Source organism: Anolis sagrei, chromosome 1 (assembly GCF_037176765.1).
Source record: "Anolis sagrei isolate rAnoSag1 chromosome 1, rAnoSag1.mat, whole genome shotgun sequence".
In the NCBI taxonomy this organism is placed as follows: domain Eukaryota; kingdom Metazoa; phylum Chordata; class Lepidosauria; order Squamata; family Dactyloidae; genus Anolis; species Anolis sagrei.
In genome coordinates, this window is record NC_090021.1 from 324,290,164 (window position 1) to 324,314,965 (window position 24,802).

The window sequence follows — 24,802 nt, forward strand, 5'->3', positions numbered from 1 at the left end:
AAGAATGAACAAATTTTGCATTTGCCAGCTGGTTTTTAAAATAAGTGCAGATGGCTATAGGCACCTTTTTGTTTATTTTTCTCCCAGAGTAGAAGATACAAATTAATTCCCAAGCTAAGAGATTTTAAAAGAACTACTAGTAAAGGTAACAGAAGAGGATCTGACTTCTTTGTATCTAAGTCAGGCATGGGCAAACTTTGGCCCTCCAAGTGTTTTGGACTTCAACTCCCACAATTCCTAACAGCCTACCGGCTGTTAGGAATTATGGGAGTTGAAGTCCAAAACACCTGGAGGCCCATAGTTTGCCCATGCCTGATCTAAGTTGTCTTTTATTGTTTTATACCAGAGATGTAAAATTACCTTCATGCTATGTGTATCAGGTGTATATGAAATATAAATGGAATTCATGTTCATATAAACAAATACAGGTATTCCTAAACAAAATAGAAAATCCCAAAACATTTCTGGCCCAATGTATTTTGGATAAAGGGGTATTAAACCTATGTTTTCCTTTAGAACGCTTAAGAAAACATCTCTGATGCGGTGTTTGCATATTAATCCTGCCTAAAAATAATGCAAAGAATGACTTCTCTGTAAGAATAAGTATAGTATCAGATCATTGGTTTCATTTTCTCAGTTCTTTCTATGAGAACTGTGTCTGCTTGTCACTATGGAGTGATTGATCATTACTTCTTTTTTGACTGGATTTTGGTTTTTTGCTTTTCCTCATAGACTGCTAAAACCAAAGAGATTTCTTAAAATTCAGGGGCCCTTTACTCTTCAAAGGGAGCTGTGGTGGCGCAGCGGTTTAAACCACTAAGCTGTAGAATTTGTTACCATAATGTCAGTGGTTTGAATCCAAGGATGGGGTAAGCCCCGGTTGTTAGCCCCAACTTCTGCCAAACTAGCAGTTCAAAAACATGCAAATGTGAGTAGGTCAATAGGTACCACTTTAACAGGAGCGTAATGTTGCTTCATGCAGTCATGCCACATGACCTAGGAGGTGTCTACGGACAACGCTGGTGAAATGGAGATGAGCACCACCCTCAAGAGTCGGCCTTGAATAAACTTAAGGTGAAGGGGAAACCTTTACCTTTCTCTTCAAAGACCTTCTGAATCTATTTGTAACAAAAATAAAATTTATTGTTGAAGGCTCTCATGGGCAGAATAACTGGGTTGTTGTGAGTTTTCTGGGCTGTAGGCTATGTTCCCGAAACATTATCTCCTGACGTTTCGCCTGCATCTATGGCAAGCATCCTCAGAGGTTGTGACCTATAGATGCCTGCCATAGATGCAGATGAAATGTCAGGAGAGAATGCTTCGGGAACAAGGCCATACAGCTCGGAAAACTCACAACAACCCCAAATTAAAATGTAACTGCATTAGCTCTTTTAAACAAACTTTCTATATTTGTCAGTCGGAGAGATATTGTGTCCTGCTTTGTGCATAAATAAAGTTTAAAAAAAGATAGAATAAATAAAATTAGTTACCAGAGGCAACCATTTTTCCTAGCAAGGAAGAGGAGATGGTCATCTTTGGTGTATTAGAGGATTTATGATGAGTTTCTTTAGTTTAAGATGGAAATACAAATTGTGTCCTTCAAAAAGGAAGCAGAATATAGCGTATGTGTGAATGTTTATGATCCGTTCACATTATGCTCTGTGTCCTTGGTGCCATTAATAAGAAGCCAGAAGAGAAATACCACTTTAAAAAATGAGAAATAATAAATCCACACTGAAACTTGTCAGCAAATCCAGGTGTTCCTTTTTGAGAAGCAGGAAACGATATCCCAGATTCATATTCTGAGATAGTACAGTTCTCGTTCCGAAATGATTCAGTTCTTGTTGTGTGCCATTCTCTGTCCTGAAGAGACCTTGTTTTTGGAATGATTTTCATAGCAATGCAAAAAATCTTTATCATTGTGTTTGGCGGTACTGTGTTATAAAAATGAATGAGCTTTAAGGATTAGTCTGCAATCATCTGACCCCTCATGTTTTGTCTTAAATTAGTTTCTGCTTCTTCCCCTCTGGCTGACACACAGGAAATTGCATCTCAGACTTAAACTTTACTCTTCTATTCTTTCTCACTCAACCACCCACGTTCTCCATGAGCGAGGTCTTCCTTTTATTCTTGGTACAGAATTAAACTGAAATGCTGGTGCCAGTCCCCAGAAAGAGCATCTTTACAAACAGTTACCTTTGAAAGACATGTTTTGAAAGAATATATTTAGGCAATTGGCTGGTGCTTGTTTCAAGGGGGTATTGGGATTCTTTTTCACAACCGGTGAAGAGCGATGGTAATCTTTAAATTGCACTTCTCAGATATTTTGAACTTTGGCCATCTTTCTGATATATTAATTAATTTGGCCTACATCCAGTTGTAAACAATCTTGGATCATGTGCTGGGAGAAATATCAAATAGATAGATAGTCCTAGTGAGAGTAGACATATTGAATCAACGTGAACTCAATATGTCAGGACTTCTGCTGGTTCAGTGGACACATTTATTTAGGCTGAAGGAAGTATGGCTCCCAAACTGTTTTTGCAAGCGCTCCAAATTCTTCTGATCTCCCATTTAATAAATTTAAAAATGACGTGAATTTTAGGTAATGTTCACATTTTTTTCGTGTCAGAAGCGACTTGAGAAACTGCAAGTTGATTCTGGTGTGAGAGAATTGGCCATCTGCAAGGATGTTGCCCAGGGGATGCCCAGATGTGTTACCATCTTATGGGAGGCTTCTGTCATGTCCCCACATGGGAAGCTGGAGCTGACAGACAGGAGCTCATCCCATCTTGCGGAGGTGAACCGCTGACCTGGTACAAGGATTTCACCCATTGAGCCACTATGAAAACTGCTATATAAACTTCCCTTCCCCCATTCTAAAACTTGTTAATTTGGACTGGAATTGGTGCAGAATGGCATCTGGAAGTAATACAATATCACTTTCAGCATATGACAAAAGTTTTGCGATCTTTGGAAACAAGCTTCCTCAGTAAATTCTCTTCTGAGAAAGGCGCAGATGGCCAATGTCTTCTGTCTTGTCTCTGTCTTTCCATCATCAGGCAGAGACTTATTAGAACAGGCCTCCAGTCTTTAACTGGTTTGGGAAGAGGGATGTGCAAAATGGGTGTGTTATTTCTTAGTAAGTGCCAGTAATATGTGTTTCCTAGCAGTAAAAAGCTGAACATCCCAGTGTTTTATCTGTTGCTGTGGTGTACGTTTGTTTCCTTTTACTTGTTTTTGCTTTTGTATTTTGGACTTAAAAGATGGGTATTAGGGGCTACTTTGAGAAAAGTCACTATATAAATATTTTACATAAGCAAATAAATGAAATCACACCTTTACCTACTGATCCAAGTAGGTAATGGTGGAGCAGGGTTGCTCAGCCATGAAAATCAACTGAGTATATTTGACCAAGTTACACTCTCACATCCTCAGAGGAAGGCAAAGGCAATTCCCTTCTGAAAATACCTTGCCAATTAGACCCTGTGATAGAATTGCCTTAAGATTTCTGTATGTCAGAGGTTACCCAAAGGCACACAATGAAGTAAGAAGGAAGATCCACTTTATCCCAACTCACAAGTTGACATTGGCCCCTTCTACACTGCTATATAATCCAGATTGTCAAATCAGATAATCTGCATTATCTGCTTTGATCTGGATTATATGAGTCTACGTTGCTATAAAATCTAGTAGAATGTAAATAATTTGAATTTTATATTGCAGTGTAGGAGGGGCTTGGGAAGTCTCTGGCAATTATAATTTAAAGAGTAACTTTGACATACCCCATTTTAGGGGTTGCCCCAACTGAGAAGCAATGCCGGTGCCAGTTCTATGATTCCCAAATAGCAAGCATGTTTTCTTCATACAGCTTTGATTGCATCCTTATTCACAGGCTAGCTCATATATTTAGAGCTAATAGTGAGATTACATGGTGGAGTTAACATTTGGTAAAATTAAGTGCCTGTTAGTAGATCCAACACTACAGTTAAAGTTTACGCAGTGATAACAAGCTTTTTGCAAGTTGCATCCATTCAAGCATATTACAGTGGACATGTGTTTAGGTCTAACAACTAGGGAGCACTTGTATATATGGATAGTCTGAAATGAAATGGACTCCAGGCTTATGTATGTTAGGTTTCTACTCCTCAGGTGCCTCCAGTGGAACCGATTCCTCAGGTAAAGAAGGAGAAGCACAGTAGCCAGGCCGCGAAGAACCGAGCCAAGAGGAAACCTCCCAAAGGAATGTTCCTTTCCCAAGAAGACGTGGAAGCTGTCTCCGCCAACGCAACCGCCGCTACCACCTTGCTGCGGCAACTAGATATGGAATTGGTCTCCATCAAACGACAGGTATGCTCGTTTCCCCTGCAACAGTAATGAGGCTTATTTTTAATCCTCCAATACATATATTAAAAAGGAGCTGCCATCAGTCTCAATTTTGTGGTTCCCTGGGGGATTTATAGCCTGGACGAGATGCTTTGCATTGGGATGAGGCTTGATTAACAAGCTGTCAGCTGAGCAGCATGTCTTCAAATGGAATCATTTCTGCTTGGTTTTCTATTTACAGTGCAGCAAGGTGGTTGGCCAGCTTTCCGTCTCTTCCGTAAGACTCAACTACCTGTACAAACATTTTAAAATCACAGTTTCTATGCTACTTCAGGTTGATTTTTTTTTATTTTGGAGAGCCTTCATATCAGACAGACATTTTCTTTTGTTACTTGATTTCCCCATTTGCTGAGGGTGTAACATATTGCTCTCTCTCTCTCTCTCTCTCTCTCTCTCTCTATATATATATATATATATATATATATATATAAATATAAATATAAATATATATATAAAACTTATATAGTAATACGTTACACCCTCAGCACCAGAATATATGAGACACTCCATTCTTCTTCCATATCACTCCAGTGCAGCAAAGGATACAATTCTTCTCCCAGTAATACATTTGCAATCAATTTAACATGTAACATCATCTGTCTTAAAACTACTGCCTCCATATCTATATCTACTGAGATGAGAAGAGGATCATTTTTGTGTGGTCTCCAAGTAGGAACCAAATGAGAACAATAGACCCTACATCAACTTTGGAAAGCCCCATAGCCATACAATCTCCTCCCAGAGTAACTGTTTAGCATGATTATTGTATTCATAAGAGTAAGTGTGGTGTAATGATTTGACTATTAGGTGGCACTTGGGGAGGCCCACGTTCAAATCCTTTCTCTGTCATGGGCCCAGCTTTAGCACAGCTGGTTAATCACCAGCAGCAATAGATCACACAAATCAGAAGGTTGGCAGTTCGAAGCCCAGGTTGGGGTGACCACCCAACCTTCAGTCCACCTTACTGTCCACCTAAGCAGTTCAAAAACAGCCATGAGCTGTGAATAGAGAAATTAAGTATTGCTTAAGCGGGGGGGGGGGGGGGGGTGTATTTTAAGGCACTATAAAAAAAACCCAGAAAATGCCGATGATCAAAGGAAGGAAGTCTGTGATCAAGCGCTCTTTGTTATAGAGGATGGAGCGACAGCACTCCCTGTGGCTGGAATTGATCACAACCTTTAGGACTCCGAAGTAGGGAAAAATGCCGACATATACCTCTATCTGTTGTTCAACAGCATTGAATGTTTGCTGTGTATGTGTTCTGTGATCTGCCCTGAGTCCCCTTCGGGGTGAGAAGCGTGGAATATAGAGGCTGTAAATAAATAAAAATAAATAAATAAACCCACCGGTGACCTTGGGGAAGTTACATTCTCTCATCCTCAGGGAAGGCCAGGGCAAACTCTCTCTGAACAAATCTTGCCCAGTGAACCTCATGATAGGTTTACCTTAGTGTCACCACAAGCTGGAAGTGACTTGAAGACACATTAAACCACAACACTGTATTCAGAACCCAATCATAATTCCAAATCCTAACATTTGATTTATGCGGTCAATCTATTGCTGTAGGTATTTGTTGTTGCCAAGGGAGATGTTACCTCTCAGACATTTTCTGCGGTGATTTTATTGGGGCAAGAGGGAGAATGTCAGTTATTTCTGTGTCAGTCGTAACAAAAGCGGTAATGTGATGCTTCTGCATATTGATGGGTTGTGCAGTTTAAAGTGATCATTACTGGTTATTTTGGAATGGAGGAAGTGAATGTTATTTCACATTATTTTGAAGTAGCACGAACATTTGTAACTGTGCTCATGTGGAACACTTGAAGCCTTGCTCTTTCCTTTTGAATCAATTACGGTTGTCAGATATGAATAACTAAGAGACGTTCAACTATGGAAAATACAATTTTAGGATCTATAATTTAGCCATGCAGTCAGTTGTAGCATTGTATACTGCAGCATGGAGGAGGTTGTGATTCAAAGAATTCATTACTGTTTCATGGCCTTTGTTATGAAAGCTACAATTCGATGCACTCTTTGGGATTAAATTCGACATAAAATAGATGAGATAACGTCACTTTAAAAATTCAACAGAATTGTTATAGGTTCAGAATTGCTGGTACACACCTGATTGGATATTGAAAGAAAGCATGAGAGTGAAAGATATAACTATTGTTATCCCGACCAATTTTTTTTCCATTGGTCAAAACTGCTATCTGTGATCACTTTCAGAGCTTGGAAGATTGTTTGTAAAAAGTAATTACAGTTATAGTTCCAAGTTCCACCACAAATTGGTTCTCATAATTTTTGCATTGCTGTTGCTCACGTTTGTTATACAATGCTGTCTTGGATCCCTTATTGAGAGGAAGGCAGGGTATAAAATGAATAAATAGTCAGTCATTCTGATATTTTGTGTGTGTGTGTGTGTCAGGAGCAACTTGAGAAACTGCAAGTCACTTCTGGTGTGAGAGAATTAGCTGTCTGCAAGGACGTTGCCCAGGGGATGCCCGGATGGTTTTTTTTAATGTTTTATCATCCATGTGGGAGGCTTCTCTCATGTCACCGCATGGGGAGCTGGAGCTGACAGAGGGAGCTCATCCACACTCTCCCTGGATTTGAACCTGCCACCTGTCGGTCTTCAGTCCTGCCAGCACAAGGGTTTAACCCATTGCGCCACTGGGAGCTTCTAGTCATTCTGATGAAAACAGGTTACAAGTATTCTCAAGAAAGCCGCAGTAAAGAAAATGATAATATAGAATAAATTTGATAAAAGAAATGGATTGTCACACTGACAGAAGGGAGAAATGGAGAAGCAGTCAACAAGAAGAAATATCAATGGACAATTTAAATACCACAGTGAAGAAGATTGGAAGTGTTATGAACATTTCCCCCATTTCTCATCTTTTTTTTTCTACCCTCTCAACCCTATTTTACCTTTTCTTAACCTTCTCTTCTCTAGATCTTTTTATATCAGCTATATGTTAAAAAGTATCTTAATAAAAATAATTTATTTTAAAAAACCGCAATAGGTTGCAGACCCCGTACATTGTTAAATAACCTAGCAGTACCTGTTTTTTTTTTTCCAAAACCAGAAATGGACATCTGTCCATATCTGGGTAGCGGGCATCTTGTGTCAAAGGGGAGGATGGTTGGCTCCTGCATAAGCCAGAGTCACCCCAATTTAATCAAAGAATTACAATCTAATCCAGGCATGGGTAAACATACGCCTCCAGGTGTTTTGGGCTTCATCTCCCACAATCCCTAACAGTCTACAGCTATTAGGAATTGTGGGAGTTGGTCCAAAACACCTGGAGGACCAAAGTTTTCCCATTCCTAATAATAATAATAATAATAATAATAATAATAATAATAATTATTATTATTATTATTATTCGCCGAAACATCACACAGTCCTAGACACTTGGAAAGTGGCGGATGTCTGATCCAGTACAACAGCCAGCAGAGTGTCTGCTGTGGACTCACCTTGTTGTGTTAATAATAATAATAATAATAATAATAATAATAATCTGACACGATATGAGGATTTAAAGATCGAACTGGCACAAGCCAGTAAAGGTGGCCCCAGTGGACCTTGGCCTGCACTTAAACACAATTGGCACTGACAAAACTATCATCTGTCAGCTGCAAAAGGCCACCCTACTAGGATCTGCACACATTATTCGCCGATAAATCACACAGTCCTAGACACTTGGGAAGTGTCCGATGTGTGATCCAGTGCAACAGCCAGCAGAGTGACCTTGTTTGCTGTGTACTAATCTTGTTGTGTTTCAAATAGTAATAATAAATGGACATGTAAAAATACTGTGGGACTTTGGAATCCAAACTGACAGCTTATTGGAACACAATACACCAGACATCACGATTGTGGAAAAGAAATAAATGGACATGCAAAAATACTGTGGGACTTTCGAATCCAAACTGACAACTTATTGGAACACAATACACCAGACATCACAATTTGGAAAAGAAAAAAGTTTGGATTATTGATGTTGCCATAGCAGGTGACAGTCGAATTGAGGAAAAACAACAGGAAAAATTCATCCGTTATCAAGACCTCAAAACTGAACTGCAAAGTACAGATGATCCCACACTGGGTGCGGTGCCAAAAGGTCTCAGCCACCATTTGGAAACAATAAACATTGCCAAAATCATGATCTGTCAACGGCAAAAGGCCACCTTACTTTGATCTGTGCACATCATTCGAAAATATCTCACACAGTCCTAAACTTTTAGGAAGTGTTTAATTTGTGATTTTGGGATACGAAATCCAGCATATATATCTTGTTTGCTGTGTCATACTGTGTTTTGTGTCAGTAAAAAATAAAATAATAATAATGATAACTTTATTTTTGTACCCCTCCTCCATCTCCCTGAAGGGACTTGGGCGGCTTACATATGGCACAATGTGCCTAAAACAATGCATGAAACAAACACACAATACAATACAAGATAGAACCAATAGCATATTAAACAAGTTTAAGCTGAAAACAGTGTCCAATAACCTATGAAATGCAAGATATGATCTAGTCTCACATCTTGCGTCTCACACCATCAGCTATGGAAGCTTTCCTGGTGCTATCTGAATGTATTGAATAGCTCTACCCTATAATTCCCAATGGTCATTCTGGCTAGGAGGAGGGGTCTTGTAGTCCAGAATTTCAGGAGACATCAAGTTGAGGGAGACGGACTCTACAGGGACCTTACAAGTGGAATGTGGAAGCAAAGACCCTTCCTCTATTGTTGCTTTGTTAGAGCTGGAATAATATATATTTCAAGGGATGTGGGAAGAGAGAATAGAGAAGGCTTCTGTGCATCTTTGTGATTCTGGTATTTAATTTCAGCATCTCCGTTCCCTCTTCTGATAGTATATTGAAAACGAGCTGCTGAAAATGCTTCAGGACAGGACTTCTTTAATCTATTTTGAAGTTTAAAACATGGAGTTATTTTCTTTTGCAAAGTGTTGTGTTTGTGTTTGGGGCTGCTCGTCTTTTAAGCACCTGTGCTTAACTGTTCCTTATTGCTCCATGTAAAGGTCTTTGGGGGCAAGTGTTCGGTCTAATTCAAAGCCAACTATACTTTCCTAGTCATTCCCCAGTCTTGTGCCCCTTGAACTGTCTTGGAGAATGTTCCTGACCTTCACACACTTCAGTCTTAACAATTCTCTCAGATTGGTTTTTAAACAGAAGGCTTGGAGTGGCTTAGATGTGTCAAAAAGACCAGCCTCTTAAATCAGTAGAAGTTTTCATACCTTAGTTGGAGTCTTATAGAGTCTGGAGGGAACTGCAGTTGGCATACCTGCAATAACAAAAATACTGAATGTGGGGGAAGAGAGGTTGTTTTTTTAAAAAAAAACCAAGAGAAAGTGTTGCAGCAAACAGCACATCAAAGCTTGGAGTAGCATTTTGCTGAAGAAAATGGTGCTGTGGCTGCGATCTGTATTGATGGGAAAATGTTTCTCTTTCAGATTCAGAATATCAAGCAAACAAACAGCGCTCTGAAAGAGAAACTTGAAGGAGGGATTGAACAATATCGGCTACCTGAGGTAAGTTTGCTAGCTGGAGCAACCCTTTGCTCTCTCCATTGAAATGTCAAAAGGGTGTAAGGTCAGGAAGGACAACTGTGCCATCTTTAGAGGAATTGAATTGACATAACGTTATTTCTGTTTTCATTTTTGGCCTTTGTTCAGATTGGGGCAGTGTAGAGAACATGAATGGCAAAATTAACCTGTTCAGCAATTATCTGGGCTCTTTTGGAGCCAACTAGCCTGGGAAAATGTAGGATTTAGGGTGTTCTGGGCAAAAATCAAAGGCTGCAAAAATCGGAAAGGATGCATGAAATAGGCTGTACTTAGCCTTCATCTGATATAAGGGATACTGGTAGTGATGCGAGCTTACTGATGTCTTACTGCTCAAGCCAGGAGTCTTGGGCAGAGTAATGATTCTGCTTTGTTTTGTGTGTGTGTGTGTGTGTGTGTGTGTGTGTGTGTGACAGAGAAAGAGACATTGATCTTTTTAATTCTGAACCACAGCTGCTTATTATTGGTTCGCGGTCTACTCTCCTCTTCTGGTGTACTCACAAAAAGGAGCTCAACAATGTTTCTAAATGAACAGTGTTTTCTGTTATGAATTTGAGGAAACTACACTACTGTAGTTTCAGGGGACCACGGTTGAACAGCAGGTTAAACTGTTGAGCTGTGTAACTTGCTGACTGAAAGGTTGGCGGTTTGAATCCACAGAGTGGGGTGAGCTCCCATAGTTAGCTCTAGCTTCTGCCAACCTAGCAGTTCGAAAACATGCAAATGTGAGTAGATCAATAGGTACCGCTCCGGCAGGAAGGTGACAGCACTCCATGAAGACAAGCTGACCACATGAGTAAGGAAATGTCTACGGACAACACTGGCTCTTCAGCTTAGAAATTGAGATGAACACCTACCCCCCAGAGTCTAACTCGACTAGACTTAATGTCAAGGGGAAACCTTTACCTTTACACTATTTTAAATGTGCCTGATCTTGTCTTATTTCAGAAACTTAGGAGGATCAGGCCTGAAAAGAACTTGGTAGGGCACCGCCAGGAAATACCAGGGAAACCATGATAGAGTTAAGAGAGAATCGTCTTTAAAATCTTGAGGAGTTGACAATACTGAACTGCATGGAACAATGCCCTCAGTTTAAATTAGCTTTCTGTGTTCTTGTAAAATGCGAGACAGTTTAAGTCTCATCTAGGCATTTTTTTAAAAAAAAGAAACTTTCTTTTAAGCTGGGCTATTTTCTGATCCCAATGCGAATTCCAATTTATTGTAGCTTGTCAGAAATTCCCTGTGTCCACAGAAATGTTTGTCTGCAGAATTAATCCTCAAGAATCCACACCCATAAGGTTCACAATATGATGGGATGTTTCTTTTGAGTGTCTTTTGGCCTTCCTTATTTGCAAAAAAAAATGTAGCAAATATCAATGCAATAGACATGTTGGGACACTTTTTGGCCCATATGTGATCCCCCCTAGAATCATAGAATCATAAAGTTGGAAGAGAACTCATGGGCCATCCAGTCCAACCCCCTGCCAAGAAGCAGGAAAATCGCATTCAAAGCACCCCCGACACATGGCCATTCAGCCTCTGCTTAAAAGCTTCCAAAGAAGGAGCTTCCATCACACTCCAGGTCAGAGAGTTCCACTGCTGAACAGCTCTCACAGTCAGGAAGTTCTTCCCTAATGTTCAGGTGGAATCTCCTTTCCTGTAGTTTGAATTAAACATATGGCAAGGACATTATTTACTCTTCTTAAAATAGTAAATTTGTAAAATGGCTATGAAAATGGATGTGAATTGTGCAATAAATTATTGCTTTGGGGCACTAAAATATCCCATCCGCCTGAAGGAGAGATAAACTAGACTGTGGTTTATCTTCATGTACCCTGATTATAGTGAAAATTCTCTATATGTGTGTAACAGCATAACTCACTTCAGATGCTTTCTCAAAATGCAGATTATAGATCCAAGCAAGCAAAAGCAGCGGTGGAAGGAGCACTGAGTAGGATGCCCTTGCTTTTGTCCCCAATTCCCAAACTCCGATGGGACAGCTTGGTCTATAGCAGTGGTTCTCAACCTGTGGGTTCCTGGTTGTTTCAGCCTACAACTCCCAGAAATCCCAGCCAGTTTAACAGCTGTTAGGATTTCTGGGAGTTGAAGGCCAAAACATCTGGGGACCCACAGGTTGAGAATCACTGCTATAGAGGTTCTTGCTGCTGGAAAAGGAACTGGAGTAGCCTACTAAGGCCCCTTCCACACAGCTGTATAAAATCCACATTGAACTAGATTATATGGCAGTGTGCTCAGATAATCCAGTTCAAAGCAGATATTGTGGATGATCTGCCTTGATATTCTGGGTGGAAGGGCCCTAAGAATGAATCAAGAACCTTCACATGGAGATTTCTTCTCTGAGCCCATTAAGAATCACTTTTTCCTTCATCCTCAATGTTTACCCAATGCACAGAATGTATAAGCAGAAAGGAGAAAGCCGGGGGATATGCTTTAAGTGGGGTGGATGTTTGGGAGATGTAGACTATAAGGATTTATAAGGACTTCATGTTCAACTTGCACTGTTATCACAGTCATTTGGAGCTTTCCGTGATTGCAAAACCACTAGTCTTCTTATTAACTTTACTTTGGATATTGCTGTCAATAGGTAAGAGAATTCATTCCCTCTTCAGCCATGTGGATTCCTTTCATGCAAAAACAAGGCATTATGAATTCTCCTGAGTTGAAAAGCAAGAGTGTACATGCCATAGTTAATAATAAAATTATTATTGCAGTTAGTTAATTTTATGCATCTCAGTCAATGAATTGATTAAATCTTGCTATTGTCATATGGGTAAAACAAATAGCTTTAAAGAAGAAAAATCATACTTCATTTTTTGATAAAGTAGACAGCAAAAGTGGTAATCCATTTCTGTGCTTGCTACCTGCAGTCATGTTTAAAATGTAACTGTCTGCTTCTTTGATTAATTGTGCCTATCTTCTAAGTTAGCTGAATTTTAAAAACTGGTTAATTTAGCCAATTAAAACTGAAGCCCTGTTTTTGATCTTATTTTGCTGAATTTGATTTTTAAAAAGACTCTGCTGAAATACCAATTTACTTGCTGCATTTCACAGACCTGGAGACTAGTACAAATGTCTCCACCTTGACATGAAAAAGTATGAAATTATGCATAGTGTGGAGAAAGTAGAAAAACAGACATTTTTCTACCTGTCTCAGGGCTTAGAATGTGGGGTGAGGTACTGAAGTTGATTGGTGGGAGATCTGTGACAAATGAAAGGAAGTACGTCTTCACGCTGCATAGTTAAACTACAAAATACACAACCACAAAATACGCTGACCTTGGTTGCCAACTTCCTTTTAAAAGAGGACTGGATAAATTCATGGAGAATGCATCCATCAGTGTCTACTAGTCAAGAGGATTGTGTATCACCTCTGGTAGAAGAGGCAGTACAAGCTCTGTATGTTAGCTTCTAGAGTAGGAAGGATTGAAGGGTATCGTTGCCGTTTTGTCTAGCTGTTAAGCTACCTATCAACAACTGACTGGACTCTGGGTGGACATAATGTTTTAATACTTGTATATTGTATATTTTAAGTTATATTACAATGCTTTTAGTTGTGAGCCGTTTTGAGTCTCCATATGGAGAGAAAAATGGGATATAAATAGACATAATAATAACAATGATGATGATGTTGGTCTATATCTAATCCACATTGGGTCTTCCTAAGTTCTTGAGACAGCTTCTAGGTCCTCATTTTTAACCCAGGTCTGTAACAAGATACTTTTGTAGCCAAAAGGCTAATTTATTTACTTTTATTTACTTTGTTTTATATCCTGCCCTCTCTCCCTCATAGAATGTCACCTATCTGCTAGGATGTCTTTGTTGATATCTAACCTCCAGGCCTGTTGCTCAACTTTCCATCTTCAGTTTGAAGGTTTATATGCACTCGCTTCCAGATTTGATACAAGTGCTTTGAACACTTGGATGTGTTAACCTTAGTATTAATTTTTGCAATCTGATAGCCAGTCCTAGTAAAGCAGGGAGAGGTGACTGTTCAGGCAGGGGGGCATCAATGAGAACCTCTTCACTCCTACGTGACTTCATCTTGATTCCTCAAAGAACATGTGTTAAACACAAGGCCCATGGGCCGAATACGGCCTTCAGTGTCATTTTATGTGATCCTCAGGATGGTGGAGTACAACTTCTGTATTCCTCATCACTAGTAATCATGCCCTGACACGACAAATAAATAAAATCATGACTACAGCTGATGGGAGTTACGATACAGTAACCCCTGGGTGGCTGCAGTTTATTCTTTTTGGTCAGGATGGCGGGGTTTGGATTTATATAAAAAGGGTTATGATTTGCCCTTTAACCTTCTCCAAACAGTCACAAGTGCTGTTGGGTTGCAATTCCCATTATCCCCAGTCCTCATGGCGGATAATAAAAAGTGGTGGAAGTTGTTCCATAACACCTGAGGACCCAAACTGGGTAAAAACTAAAGAGTACCAACCACTATGTAAAACAATTATAGTTGGCCCTCTGTATCCAAGGATTCTTCATCCAAAAATTCAATTGCCCTTTGAAGGCAACCATCAGGCTGATGTAACCCATGAGGAAAATGAGTTTGATACCATGGCTTCAGAGGACACTTCCATCAGTGAAATGAAATACAGTTGGTATCTGTACTTGGAATGGCCAACTTGCTTGATGTATCAAGTACAATAACATATCTTGGAGCGATACCGTCATCTGTCATTGGGATAACCATTGAGAGAAACCAAAGTGGATTTTCTTTTCATCCTTGATAGGGACCTGCAAGTATTTGCCCATAAGGAAAATTCTGTTGCTCCTCTGATAAGCTCTGGAAGAAGATATCCAGACTTCAATTTAGCATTTGTGGGGTGGGTCAGATATCACACATGCATTTCAAAATTCAGAGACAGCTACCTCCTTTTCAGCCTGGGTTTTGTTGCCTAGCTTTGGAAAGGAAGCTTCACCAAATCTGTAGCTGAAGAGGAATTTGGAGTGATTCCATTTCACACTCCTCATGGGCTGGGGCAGAACATAAAATTGTGGCTCTCCTATAGGGATTTTTTTTTTTGTCGTGTCAGGAGCGACTTGAGAAACTGCAAGTAGCTTCTGGCGTGAGAGAATTGGCCGTCTGCAAGGACGTTGCCCAGGGGACACCTGGATGATTTGATGTTTTTATCATCCTTGTGGGAGGCTTCTCTCATGTCCCCGCATGTGGAGCTGGAGCTGGTAGAGGGAGCTCATCTGCCTCTCCCCGGATTCGAACCTATAATCCTATAGGGATTAAAGAGGACAAATGCCTCATAAAATCCGCTGGAAATGAAGAGATAATCCAGACTCTAGTTTGAGAGCTAGATTGGGGAAAAATGCTGATATAAGATTAGGAACATCACAAACGGCAAGATCCTTATTTCTTGCTTACTTACTTAGGCGATCCCTCATTGTCTGAGTAGGATTGTCTTCCAGGATGGGTGTACTGGTGGTGGGTCGTAGGTGGCTTTGGAGCCCTATTCTTGATCCGCATGTTCAGGGAGGGCATTGGTTTCCAGGTGGAAGGCGGTCCTGGTGGGGGTTAGCTTGATGTGTCTTCCTCTTGGCACGTTTCTCTCTTTCGCCCTCCATTCATGTCTCTTCAAATTCTACAGCACTGCTGGTCACAGCTGACCTCTAACTGGAGCGCTCAAGGGCCAGGGCTTCCCAGTTGTCAGTGTCTATACCAGAGTTCTTAAGGTTGGCTTTGAGCCTATCTTTAAATCTTTTCCTGCCCACCAACATTCCGTTTTCCATTCTTGAGTTCGGAGTAGAGCAACTGCTTTGGGAGATGGTGGTCGGGCATCTGGACAAAGTGGCCAGTCCAGCGGAGTCGGTGGCGGAGGACCATCGCTTCAATGCTGGTGGTCTTTGCATATAGCAGGGTTGGGAGGACAATATTTATTTACAGTTCTTATATTCCGCCCTTCTCACCCCGCAGGGGACTCAGGGCGGATTACAGTCAACACATATATGGCAAACATTCAATGCCAGTTTTGACAAACAACGTTTAACACACAAATACACCAAGGCTATTTAACTTTTTTCTGGCCGCCAGGGGAGCTGCTGCTTTTCATCGTCCATCAGCGACACCAATGAAGTTCTTCCGCATTCCATATTCCCCGGAGTCTTTTTTCTTTATGGCCTCATAAATTAGTTAAATTTAGCCTCCCACACAAGGTGGTGCCTTATTTTCCTACTTGACAGATGCAACTGTCTTTCGGGTTGCAAAGGTCGACAACGGGCTACACAATGGCTGGACACCCACTCCAGCCCGGGCTGGCTTCGAACTCATGACCTTTTGGTCAGAGTGATCTTAATGCAGCTGACACTCAGCCAGCTGCGCCACAATCCCGGTGCTTTATAGCTTTATAAAAAAGCACCTTAGTATCCCTACAGATATCCTGGTCCTCAAACACTCTCTGCTTCATTCAGAAAAGTGCTGCACTCACAGAGCTCAGGTGGTGTTGTATTTCAATGTGAATGTTTACTTTTGTGGAAAGGTGGCTGCCAAGGTAGTGGAAATGGTCAACATTTTCTAATGTTACACCATTAAGCTGTATTTCTGGCATTGGAGAGGGATTGGCTGGTGACTGCTGGAAGAGCACTTTGGTTTTCTTGATGTTCAATGACAGGCAAGGTCCTCATACTTTTAGAAATACAAGTTAGCTGAAATTGCGAGCCCTGTATTTAAAGGCTATGTTAAATCCCCTGACCTCTTCCTCTGTTTCTTTTTCCATTCCTGTTGTTATTAACTAAATGTTATTGTTAACTAAATAATGAACTGCATCTTCCATTTTGTTGGCGAGGGAGATACATTTTTTCAAATAAGTGCCAAGAGGAATAATGCAGGTTTTATTTGACTAATGAGTGTTCGCTTCTTCCGCCTCAAGCAATTTGTTCACTATTTCATTTGTACACAGTTGTCAGGCTAGGCTTTGAAAGCAGATCCGTTACCTAAGTAAATGATTCAATTTATTTTTGTGACATCTAGGTTACAATGAAATTTAATGCACGCTGGACCACAGAAGAACAGCTTCTTGCTGTGCAAGGTATGATATGGTGCTTGCACATCTATTTGTCTCTCTTGGAGGGTGACCCTCTTTGGCTTCATGATGGATAGCTTTTTAATTGGCCAATGAATATTTTCTCCACATCCCTACTTCCTGTTTATCAATTTGGGAGACTGGATTGATGGGAGCTTCCAAACAATCGCTTTGGATGCTCCAGAATGCTTTCAGATCCAGTTGAACCATTGCAATGGTGCATAATGTGATTTCACACCCTGCAAGCAGCATTTGTGGATGAATGTTGATGAGGTTTGCTTGACATAGTTTTCATGATCTTTTTGCTGAAGAGGCAAAATATCTCCACTAGCTCAATGTATTTAATATAGGTGTAAAAAAAAAGTGTACCTTCTGGACAAACACTAGTGCTTGGGTCCCCAAACTTAGGTCCACAGGCCTGATTCAGCCCTCCAAGGTCATTTACCATAAGTCTGAAATGACTTGAAGGCACACAACAACAACAGCAGCAGCAGCAGCAACAATCCTAATTAACCTTGACTATCTCATCAGCCAAAAGCAGGCCCATACTTCCCATTGAAATACTGCCAAGTTCAAACTTCCCCCACCTTTTAGAAGGGTATGTGATTATTAATGAATGTTAGAATGACTCTTGCTAGGAGATTTTAATAATGGTATGCTACATTCTCTTGTGCTCTTTTAATTCCTTTTTGTTTTATTATTTCTATTTTTAATAAAAATGAGAATGACAGCCAATTTTGATCTTACTATTATGGTTTACAGTCAGGCCTTCACACCTGAATGAGGTTAAGGTACAGGATCCCTGTGCAGGTGGAAAAAAACCCCAGAAATAATAAAAAATATGATTTTCTACCCAAGGGACTGGTCAAATTTCACCTTCAAATGCCTAGAGAATTATTAGCTTTTGGAATCTCTTTTGTCTGCCAAACATTGACCATAGTGTTGTGCTGGAGGACTTAGCGATTCCTAGACAGAGCAGTTAAAGTTTAATCTGAAAATGGGGAGGACCCACTTTATTTATTTTATTTATTATATTATTTGTCCTTATTATACAGATTCTCGTTAACTGGCCCCGAGCTGCTTACTGTTTGCTAACTTTGGATGCTATTACCTGACCAATGATATGAGGTTTATATATTGCATACAATCTGTTATGATCTGGTCATCGATCGTAATAAAGTTTACTTACTGATATTGTATTCACATTTATTTCTATTCAGTACTGTTCACATCCTCAGCATTTTTTGTGTAATTAGACGTACATTTAGTTCCCCTTTAGAAGAGATATGGTGTTGGACTTGGAATGAAGAACCCTCGATTCAGATTCCCACTTAGCTGTGTTGCTTTATTGGGTGATCTCTGGGCCATTTCACACTTTGATTAGCCTGTCTCACAGTTTGGTTGGAAGGATAAAATGGGCCTGAGTGTATGCTGTGCCCTTAGACACAAAAGAGTGTTGACATGTTCCAGAATGCTATTTCAAGAGCTGAGTACCTTTCACTTTTAATCTTTGATTGCTGCACTTCCAACTTGAACACCTATCTCCTTTCATAGCAATCAGGAAATATGGCCGTGACTTTCAAGCCATCTCAGATGTGATTGGAAACAAATCCGTGGTGCAAGTGAAAAACTTTTTTGTAAATTACCGGCGGCGTTTTAACATAGATGAAGTTCTACAGGAGTGGGAAGCAGAGCACGGCAAGGATGAGATGAATGGAACCAATACCCAGAAACCTGTAAAATCACCGGATAATACCATTAAAGTGTCAGAAGAAGAAGAAGAGGTACGTGTTTTCTTTTTGGTTGTTGTTGTGTTTGTTTTTTTAACTTGAGATCCATCTTCATTTGCTTGCCAATTTGGGATGCTCAGTCCTTTGGCAGAAATGACTGCAATTGTTTTTTGTTTGGATAGCATTTGGCTAGCTTCATTGCTTAGCCATGCAGTCTGGGAGATGGCCAGCCGTATATTATCACTTTAACTGTCCATGACTTTGACATACTCAGATAGTGCTAGATACTCAGTGAATCCAAAACGGTCTTCAAGCCAATGTAAGGTTGTTTTTCACCTTGCAAAATGATTGAAAAAAGAAGTAATTGTAAGTAATTACTAGTAACAGGTACATCTGGTGGAAATGGGAGAGAACGTTCTCAGTTGCAGTCCCAAAGCATTGAAAACTCTCTTCCTAGAGAGGTTAGACTGGCATCTCCTCTGCTTTCTTTCTGACTTTTTTTTTTGTTTCAACACCTTTCTGGAGTGATTCAAACCCCACTCTCCTAACTAAACAGAGCTTCAGCTTTCCAGGTGTTATTGTATCACAACTCCCATCAGCTTTAGTTATGATGCCTAGTGATGGGGAAAACAGGAGTTGTAATCCAGCATCTGGAGGGATTCATAAAATGACATGGAGGACTCGATTTGCCCACAGGCCTTGGATTTCACACATGTGTAGTAATTTATTTATTTAGTGTCAAAAGTATTGCATAAATAAATAAGTTTAAAACTGATAAAATAAAGGGCTCACAAACAGATAAATAGTTTTAGACCAAAAACAGGCAATAGCAACAACATTGTCTGTAGCTTTAAGCAGTTCTTCCTCTGTGCATGAGGCAGGGCATTGTGGGCAAGCGTACAGATGCTGAGTTGTTTGTTCTGCTCCACAGTCGCACTAGGTGTAAGATTCTTCTAGGTAGGACCATTTTGCCAGGTTGTCTTTTGATGTGCCAGCTCCACTTATGAGTCTGTACAGGGACTTCCAAGTTGCCCATTCTTGGTTTGCCTCTGGAGGAAAACCCTCACGAGGGGCCATCCAGTTGGAATTGACTGTTTTTGTTGCCCAGGGGTATACTGTTGCTGCTGCTTGAGGAACATTTAGAGGAGTGGTAGTTCTCATGAAACTTTCCCTTGATTTGAGTCTACTGGGAGGAGGCTGGTAATCGTGCAGTGGGTGGCTTTCACAGTGTTCAACCTTATCTCTCTTGCAATTGGCAACAACTTCTCATCGCACATTGAGGGCGGAGGGCAATGCTAGCTAGCTTATAGATTTTATCAATAGGTGTAGGTTTGGCGCATCCTGTGATTATTCTACATGTTTCATTCAGTGCTATATTCACTTGCTTCGTGTGGGCAGATTTATGCTAGATGGGACAGGCATACTCAGCAGTTAGTTGAGTAACACAAGACCAGGGCTGATGTTCTTACTACTTTTGGGTCTGCATCCCATGCACTGTTAGTAAGTTTCTGCAGGTTGTTTTGCATTTAGCTACTTTGTCCTTGATGTTTGCATAGTGTTTCCTAAATGTTAGTGTTCAATCTAAGGTTACACTGAGATATTTAGGGTGGAAACAGTGTTCAAGATCTTGACCTTCCCAGGTCACTTTCAGTTTCCTGTTCGCTTCACGATTACGTAGGTGGGAAGCACACACTTGTGTCTTGGCAGGGTTAGGCTTCTGGGGATTATCTTTGCAGTAACTGGAGGCAGAGTTTCTCAACCTTCCTAATGCCGTGATCCCTTAATACAGTTCTTCATGTTGTGGTGACCCCCAACCATAACATTATTTTCATTACTACTTCATTACTGTAATTTTGCTACTGTTATGAATCATTATGTAAATATCTGATATGCAGGGTGTATTTTCATTCACTGGACCAAATTTGGAACAAATACCCAATATGCCCAAATTTGAATACTGGTAGGGTGGGTGGGTGTGGGGGGGGGGGATTTATTTTGTCATTTGGGAGTTGTAGTTGCTGACAATCAAAGCGCATTCTGAACTCCAGCAACGATGGAATTGAACCAAACTTGGCACACAGAACTCCCATGACCGACAGAAAATACTGGAAGGGTCTGGTGGGCCTTGAGTTTTGGAGTTGTAGTTCACCTACATCCAGAGAGCACTGTGGACTCAAACAATGACCAAATTTGGCATGGATACTCAATATGCCCAAATGTGAACACTGATGGAATTTGAGGAAAATAAACCTTGACATTTGGGAGTTATGGTTGCTGGGATTTATAGTTCACTTACAATCAAAGAGCATTCTGGACCCCACAAATGATAGAATTGGGCCAAACTTCTCCACGACCAACAAAAAATAATGTGTTTTTTGATAGTCTTTGGCAACCCTTCTGAGACTCCCTCGTAACTCCCCCCCCTGATCCTTCCCCCCAGGATGAGAAATGCTGTTATAGGGCATTAGTAAGTTGGTTTTTGACTGTTTCAAAGTCTTTTGCTTGTGTTGTTACTAATGTGTACTAATAAAATACAGCAATCTATGTAAGAAATCACTTTAAATTAAATTACCTATGGTATGTCTTTCCTCAACACACTGTACCTCTTCCCTTCCAGGCTACTCCTGTGCTGGATGTCAGATACCCATCTGCTTCATGAGAAACTCAGGAAGCCTAGAACAATGCTATGTTGTGACTACTGCATTATCTGCAATATCAGGTATTAGCAAAACCTCAGAACAGCCATCTGCATCATATCTCTGTGAACAAGCAGCTATTACCAAAAAAGAGAGAAAGAGAACAAACAAATTTCAGATGAAACGAAAGGCAAACACTTCTGCTCCCCGTGCTACATTTTTTGCCTTAATCTTCTCCTCATTCCTCCATACCGTTTCCATTTATGCTTCAGGACTGATTCTGGGTTTTCAGCGACATCCCAGTTTATAGCATCAGCTGCTCTTTGAACCACCTACACACGAAGGCATAGACCGCGATCGGCCAACTTTTCTCCTCCTTCCCAAGCTCGGATTATGACTTTTGAAAGCAACCTTCTCTGCAATAGGGTATTAATATGTATTTCTGTAGGGCATTGTGTGGTTTCTGCTTCTTTTCTAGCCATTAATTATGAGATGATCTCTTTTTTTATTTGTTTAATGAATTATGTTAAGAGAAAGCATTGTGGGTTTGCCAGCTTCTCTGTAGTCAGAGGATACAATGGGGATGGGGGAATGTCAAAGGATGCTGGCATGTACAGTTCTTTTTGCATATATTCAGCAACTTTTTTAGAAAGCTCAAAAAAATAATTGTGATTTTTATGATTATTGTAATGGACCTTTTTATTTTAATTCAAAAGGGAATGCACAGCCTGTAAGCCTACATTGAAACAACACACATACACTCACACATATGAACCAATGTATTTGCATTACGACATTTCTGTGAATGCTGGTTTTGTTAACTATCTGGGGGATTAAGGCTGTATAACACATATTTGTTTGTTTTTGGGCCCTTCTGCTTTTTAAAATACTTTCCGTATTGAAGTAGCCACTATAAATTTACAATATGAAAACCACTTAAGATTTTAATCATGGCTGTCCAGAGATTATCAGTGGGATTTTAATGGGTTTTTAAATGTAGAAACAAACAAAAAATAAATAATTACAACCATATAATGTTCAGATATTGAAGCAAAGGTTTTCCTATCATTATTAGTAAATCAATCTTCAGAATGTGATTCACTGTACTCTAGCATGGCAAGAACGTGATACTAATAAGTGCAATTTACCTACCTTACATGGTGCAGTTTATCAATATATATATATATGAATTGATCCATAAGAAGCATGACTATAATAGCTTGCTGAAGCCATGTTTAACTGAATAATGATAAAATGGTCATCTAACTTCAGCATATCATTGTATTTTTTTTCAAAAGCAACTTTTCATTGGTACAGCACAGAAAATGATGAGAGAGATATGGCAAAAGGGAGTGTCGGGCAGAATGTGACACTCCGGCTTCCCCAATTTAGCAGGCATTGATGATAATTTACAATTATTTTACCCATTTGTTCCACCACAACAACCTAGGACTTAGGAATCAGGAAAATGTGTGTCCACCCAGAACACGTTGTACTACAAATCCCATTGCTCCAAGTGACAGCCATGAAGACTGGGGATGATGGGAGATAGAGTCCCAAATATATAGATAATCACATGCATCCTCACTTATAGTTCAGACACAACACCCATGGGATTCTCTTTAACAGTGTTCCTTCACTTATCACGGGCGTTAAGTTCCAGGACCACCCGTGATAAGTGAAAATCCGCGAAGTGGGGATGCTATATATGTACTGCCTCAGCGCATGCGAGACTTAGGACCGCCCCTCCTAGGAGTGGCTCCGTCCACTCCTCTCTCCCCCTTCCCCTCTCTTACTCAATCCCTTCACCTTCCCTTGCCTCTGCTCTTTCCCCTTCCCTTCCTCCCTTCCCCCTCCCCTTGCACTTCCTGCTGGCTCTCCCTCTCCTCCTTCCTCGCTCGCACGTGCCTTCTTTCCTTTCCGGTGGCTGCGCTGGGAAACATAGTGTCGGAGGGGTTGATTTTGATCAACCACGACCACCAAATCCACGTGAGGGTCCTCACAGGTAATGGGTATACAGTGTTCCCTCGCTACTTGCATATTTTAAATTCATACTTTTTGAAACACCGTGAAACAGCAAGTCCGTGAAAAGCGAACTGCGAAGTAGCAAGGGAACACTGTATTTGCCAATATAAATATGGAGAGAGAAGGAGAGAAAGAGAGAGAGAGAAATAGTACTGCTTTTTTCCTTCCTTCTTACCAAGCACCTGTTCACTTTCAGCTGGGTAAAATGCAAAAAGGGGAGGCATGAATCTCACAAAACAACAAAAACAATTTTAAGCCCTCTTAAAATTTGGCACCAGCTAATCTAATATGGATCTGAGAGACTGAAAAGCAATAGCATGTAAATGACAAGAGCCTTGGTCTCAAATCTAATTGCTAATCCCAATTAGAGCTGAACCCATTGAATCAATGGAACTTACGTAAGTGTTGATATGCATCAAGTTCCCATTAATTCACCGAGCCTCATTTAGTTGGAGCTAACAATTGGATTTAGGCTTTGGTGTCCTTTCCTAATTCAGTTCAGGCAAACCTCTTTCTCTCTTTGTGATTCCTATCACGGAACTAACTTTTAAAAACATTCCAAGCCCTTTTGCATTCTAAATCAAGGAAGAGTAGCGAGGAACACTACCTCTGAGGATGCTTGCCATAGATGCAGGCGAAACGTCAGGAGAGAATGCCTCTAGACCATGGCCATATAGCCCGAAAAAACCTACAACAACCCAAGAGTAGCTTTTTCCAAATGTTATGATGACAGACTGGTATATTTTAAACATATTTTAAGGTTGAGTTTGGGATGTCGCCTAATCATTCTAGTTGGGTTGAACTGACTTTTTAAAAATTCAGATTTTATACTAAAATGCAGTAAAAGAGAACTCTTCTTATGTCAGCGTTCTATATCCAATTAATAAGGTGAGGAATATAAGCCAGGTGGGTATTACTTGAATGATTTCATTTAAATTTGAACTGACTAAAACCTAAATTAAATGGTCATTGCTCTGTGTGTGTGTGAGAGAGAGTTTGAGGGATCATTTTAGATAATAGACATGGGATTTAAATATTTGAAAGCTGTCACGCACTTTTTCATCTTTCATTCTCTCTAATATGATAATATCGTACATGTCGAAATTATTTTGGTGATGTAACATTCTGGCACAGATGATTCCCACAAACAGCCATCTTTGCAGTCAGGCACACAAGATTTAGGTTGATTTTAGTTCTGGAATCTAGAAATGTAAAATCTGGTCACCATCCCTGCAAATTTGACAAGGTATAGAAAATGAGATAGAAATTTCTAAACCTGTCTAAATTATTTCCAGAGTTTTTAAAACTAGTCTTGTTCACACTTTGATCTAACAGACTTACTATATTTTTAAACAGTTGAATTTACAT

At 40.2% G+C, this 24,802-nt stretch overlaps 1 protein-coding gene across 2 annotated transcripts in view; it reads left to right on the forward strand.

Moving 5' to 3' along the window:
- RCOR1 (REST corepressor 1) overlaps positions 1 to 22,680 on the forward strand; it is a 172,874-nt gene extending 150,194 nt beyond the window's left edge. Inside the window, exons 8-12 of one of the 2 annotated variants that reach the window (XM_060755128.2) lie at positions 4,138 to 4,350; positions 9,866 to 9,943; positions 16,992 to 17,049; positions 18,598 to 18,827; positions 21,391 to 22,680. In XM_060755128.2, the coding sequence (XP_060611111.2) occupies positions 4,138 to 4,350; positions 9,866 to 9,943; positions 16,992 to 17,049; positions 18,598 to 18,827; positions 21,391 to 21,432 (621 nt within the window). In that variant the 3' untranslated portion in view covers positions 21,433 to 22,680. The remainder of the gene's footprint in view (positions 1 to 4,137; positions 4,351 to 9,865; positions 9,944 to 16,991; positions 17,050 to 18,597; positions 18,828 to 21,390) is intronic. The other variant, XM_060755136.2, reaches the window with a different exon arrangement.
- Positions 22,681 to 24,802: the final 2,122 nt, after the last annotated feature.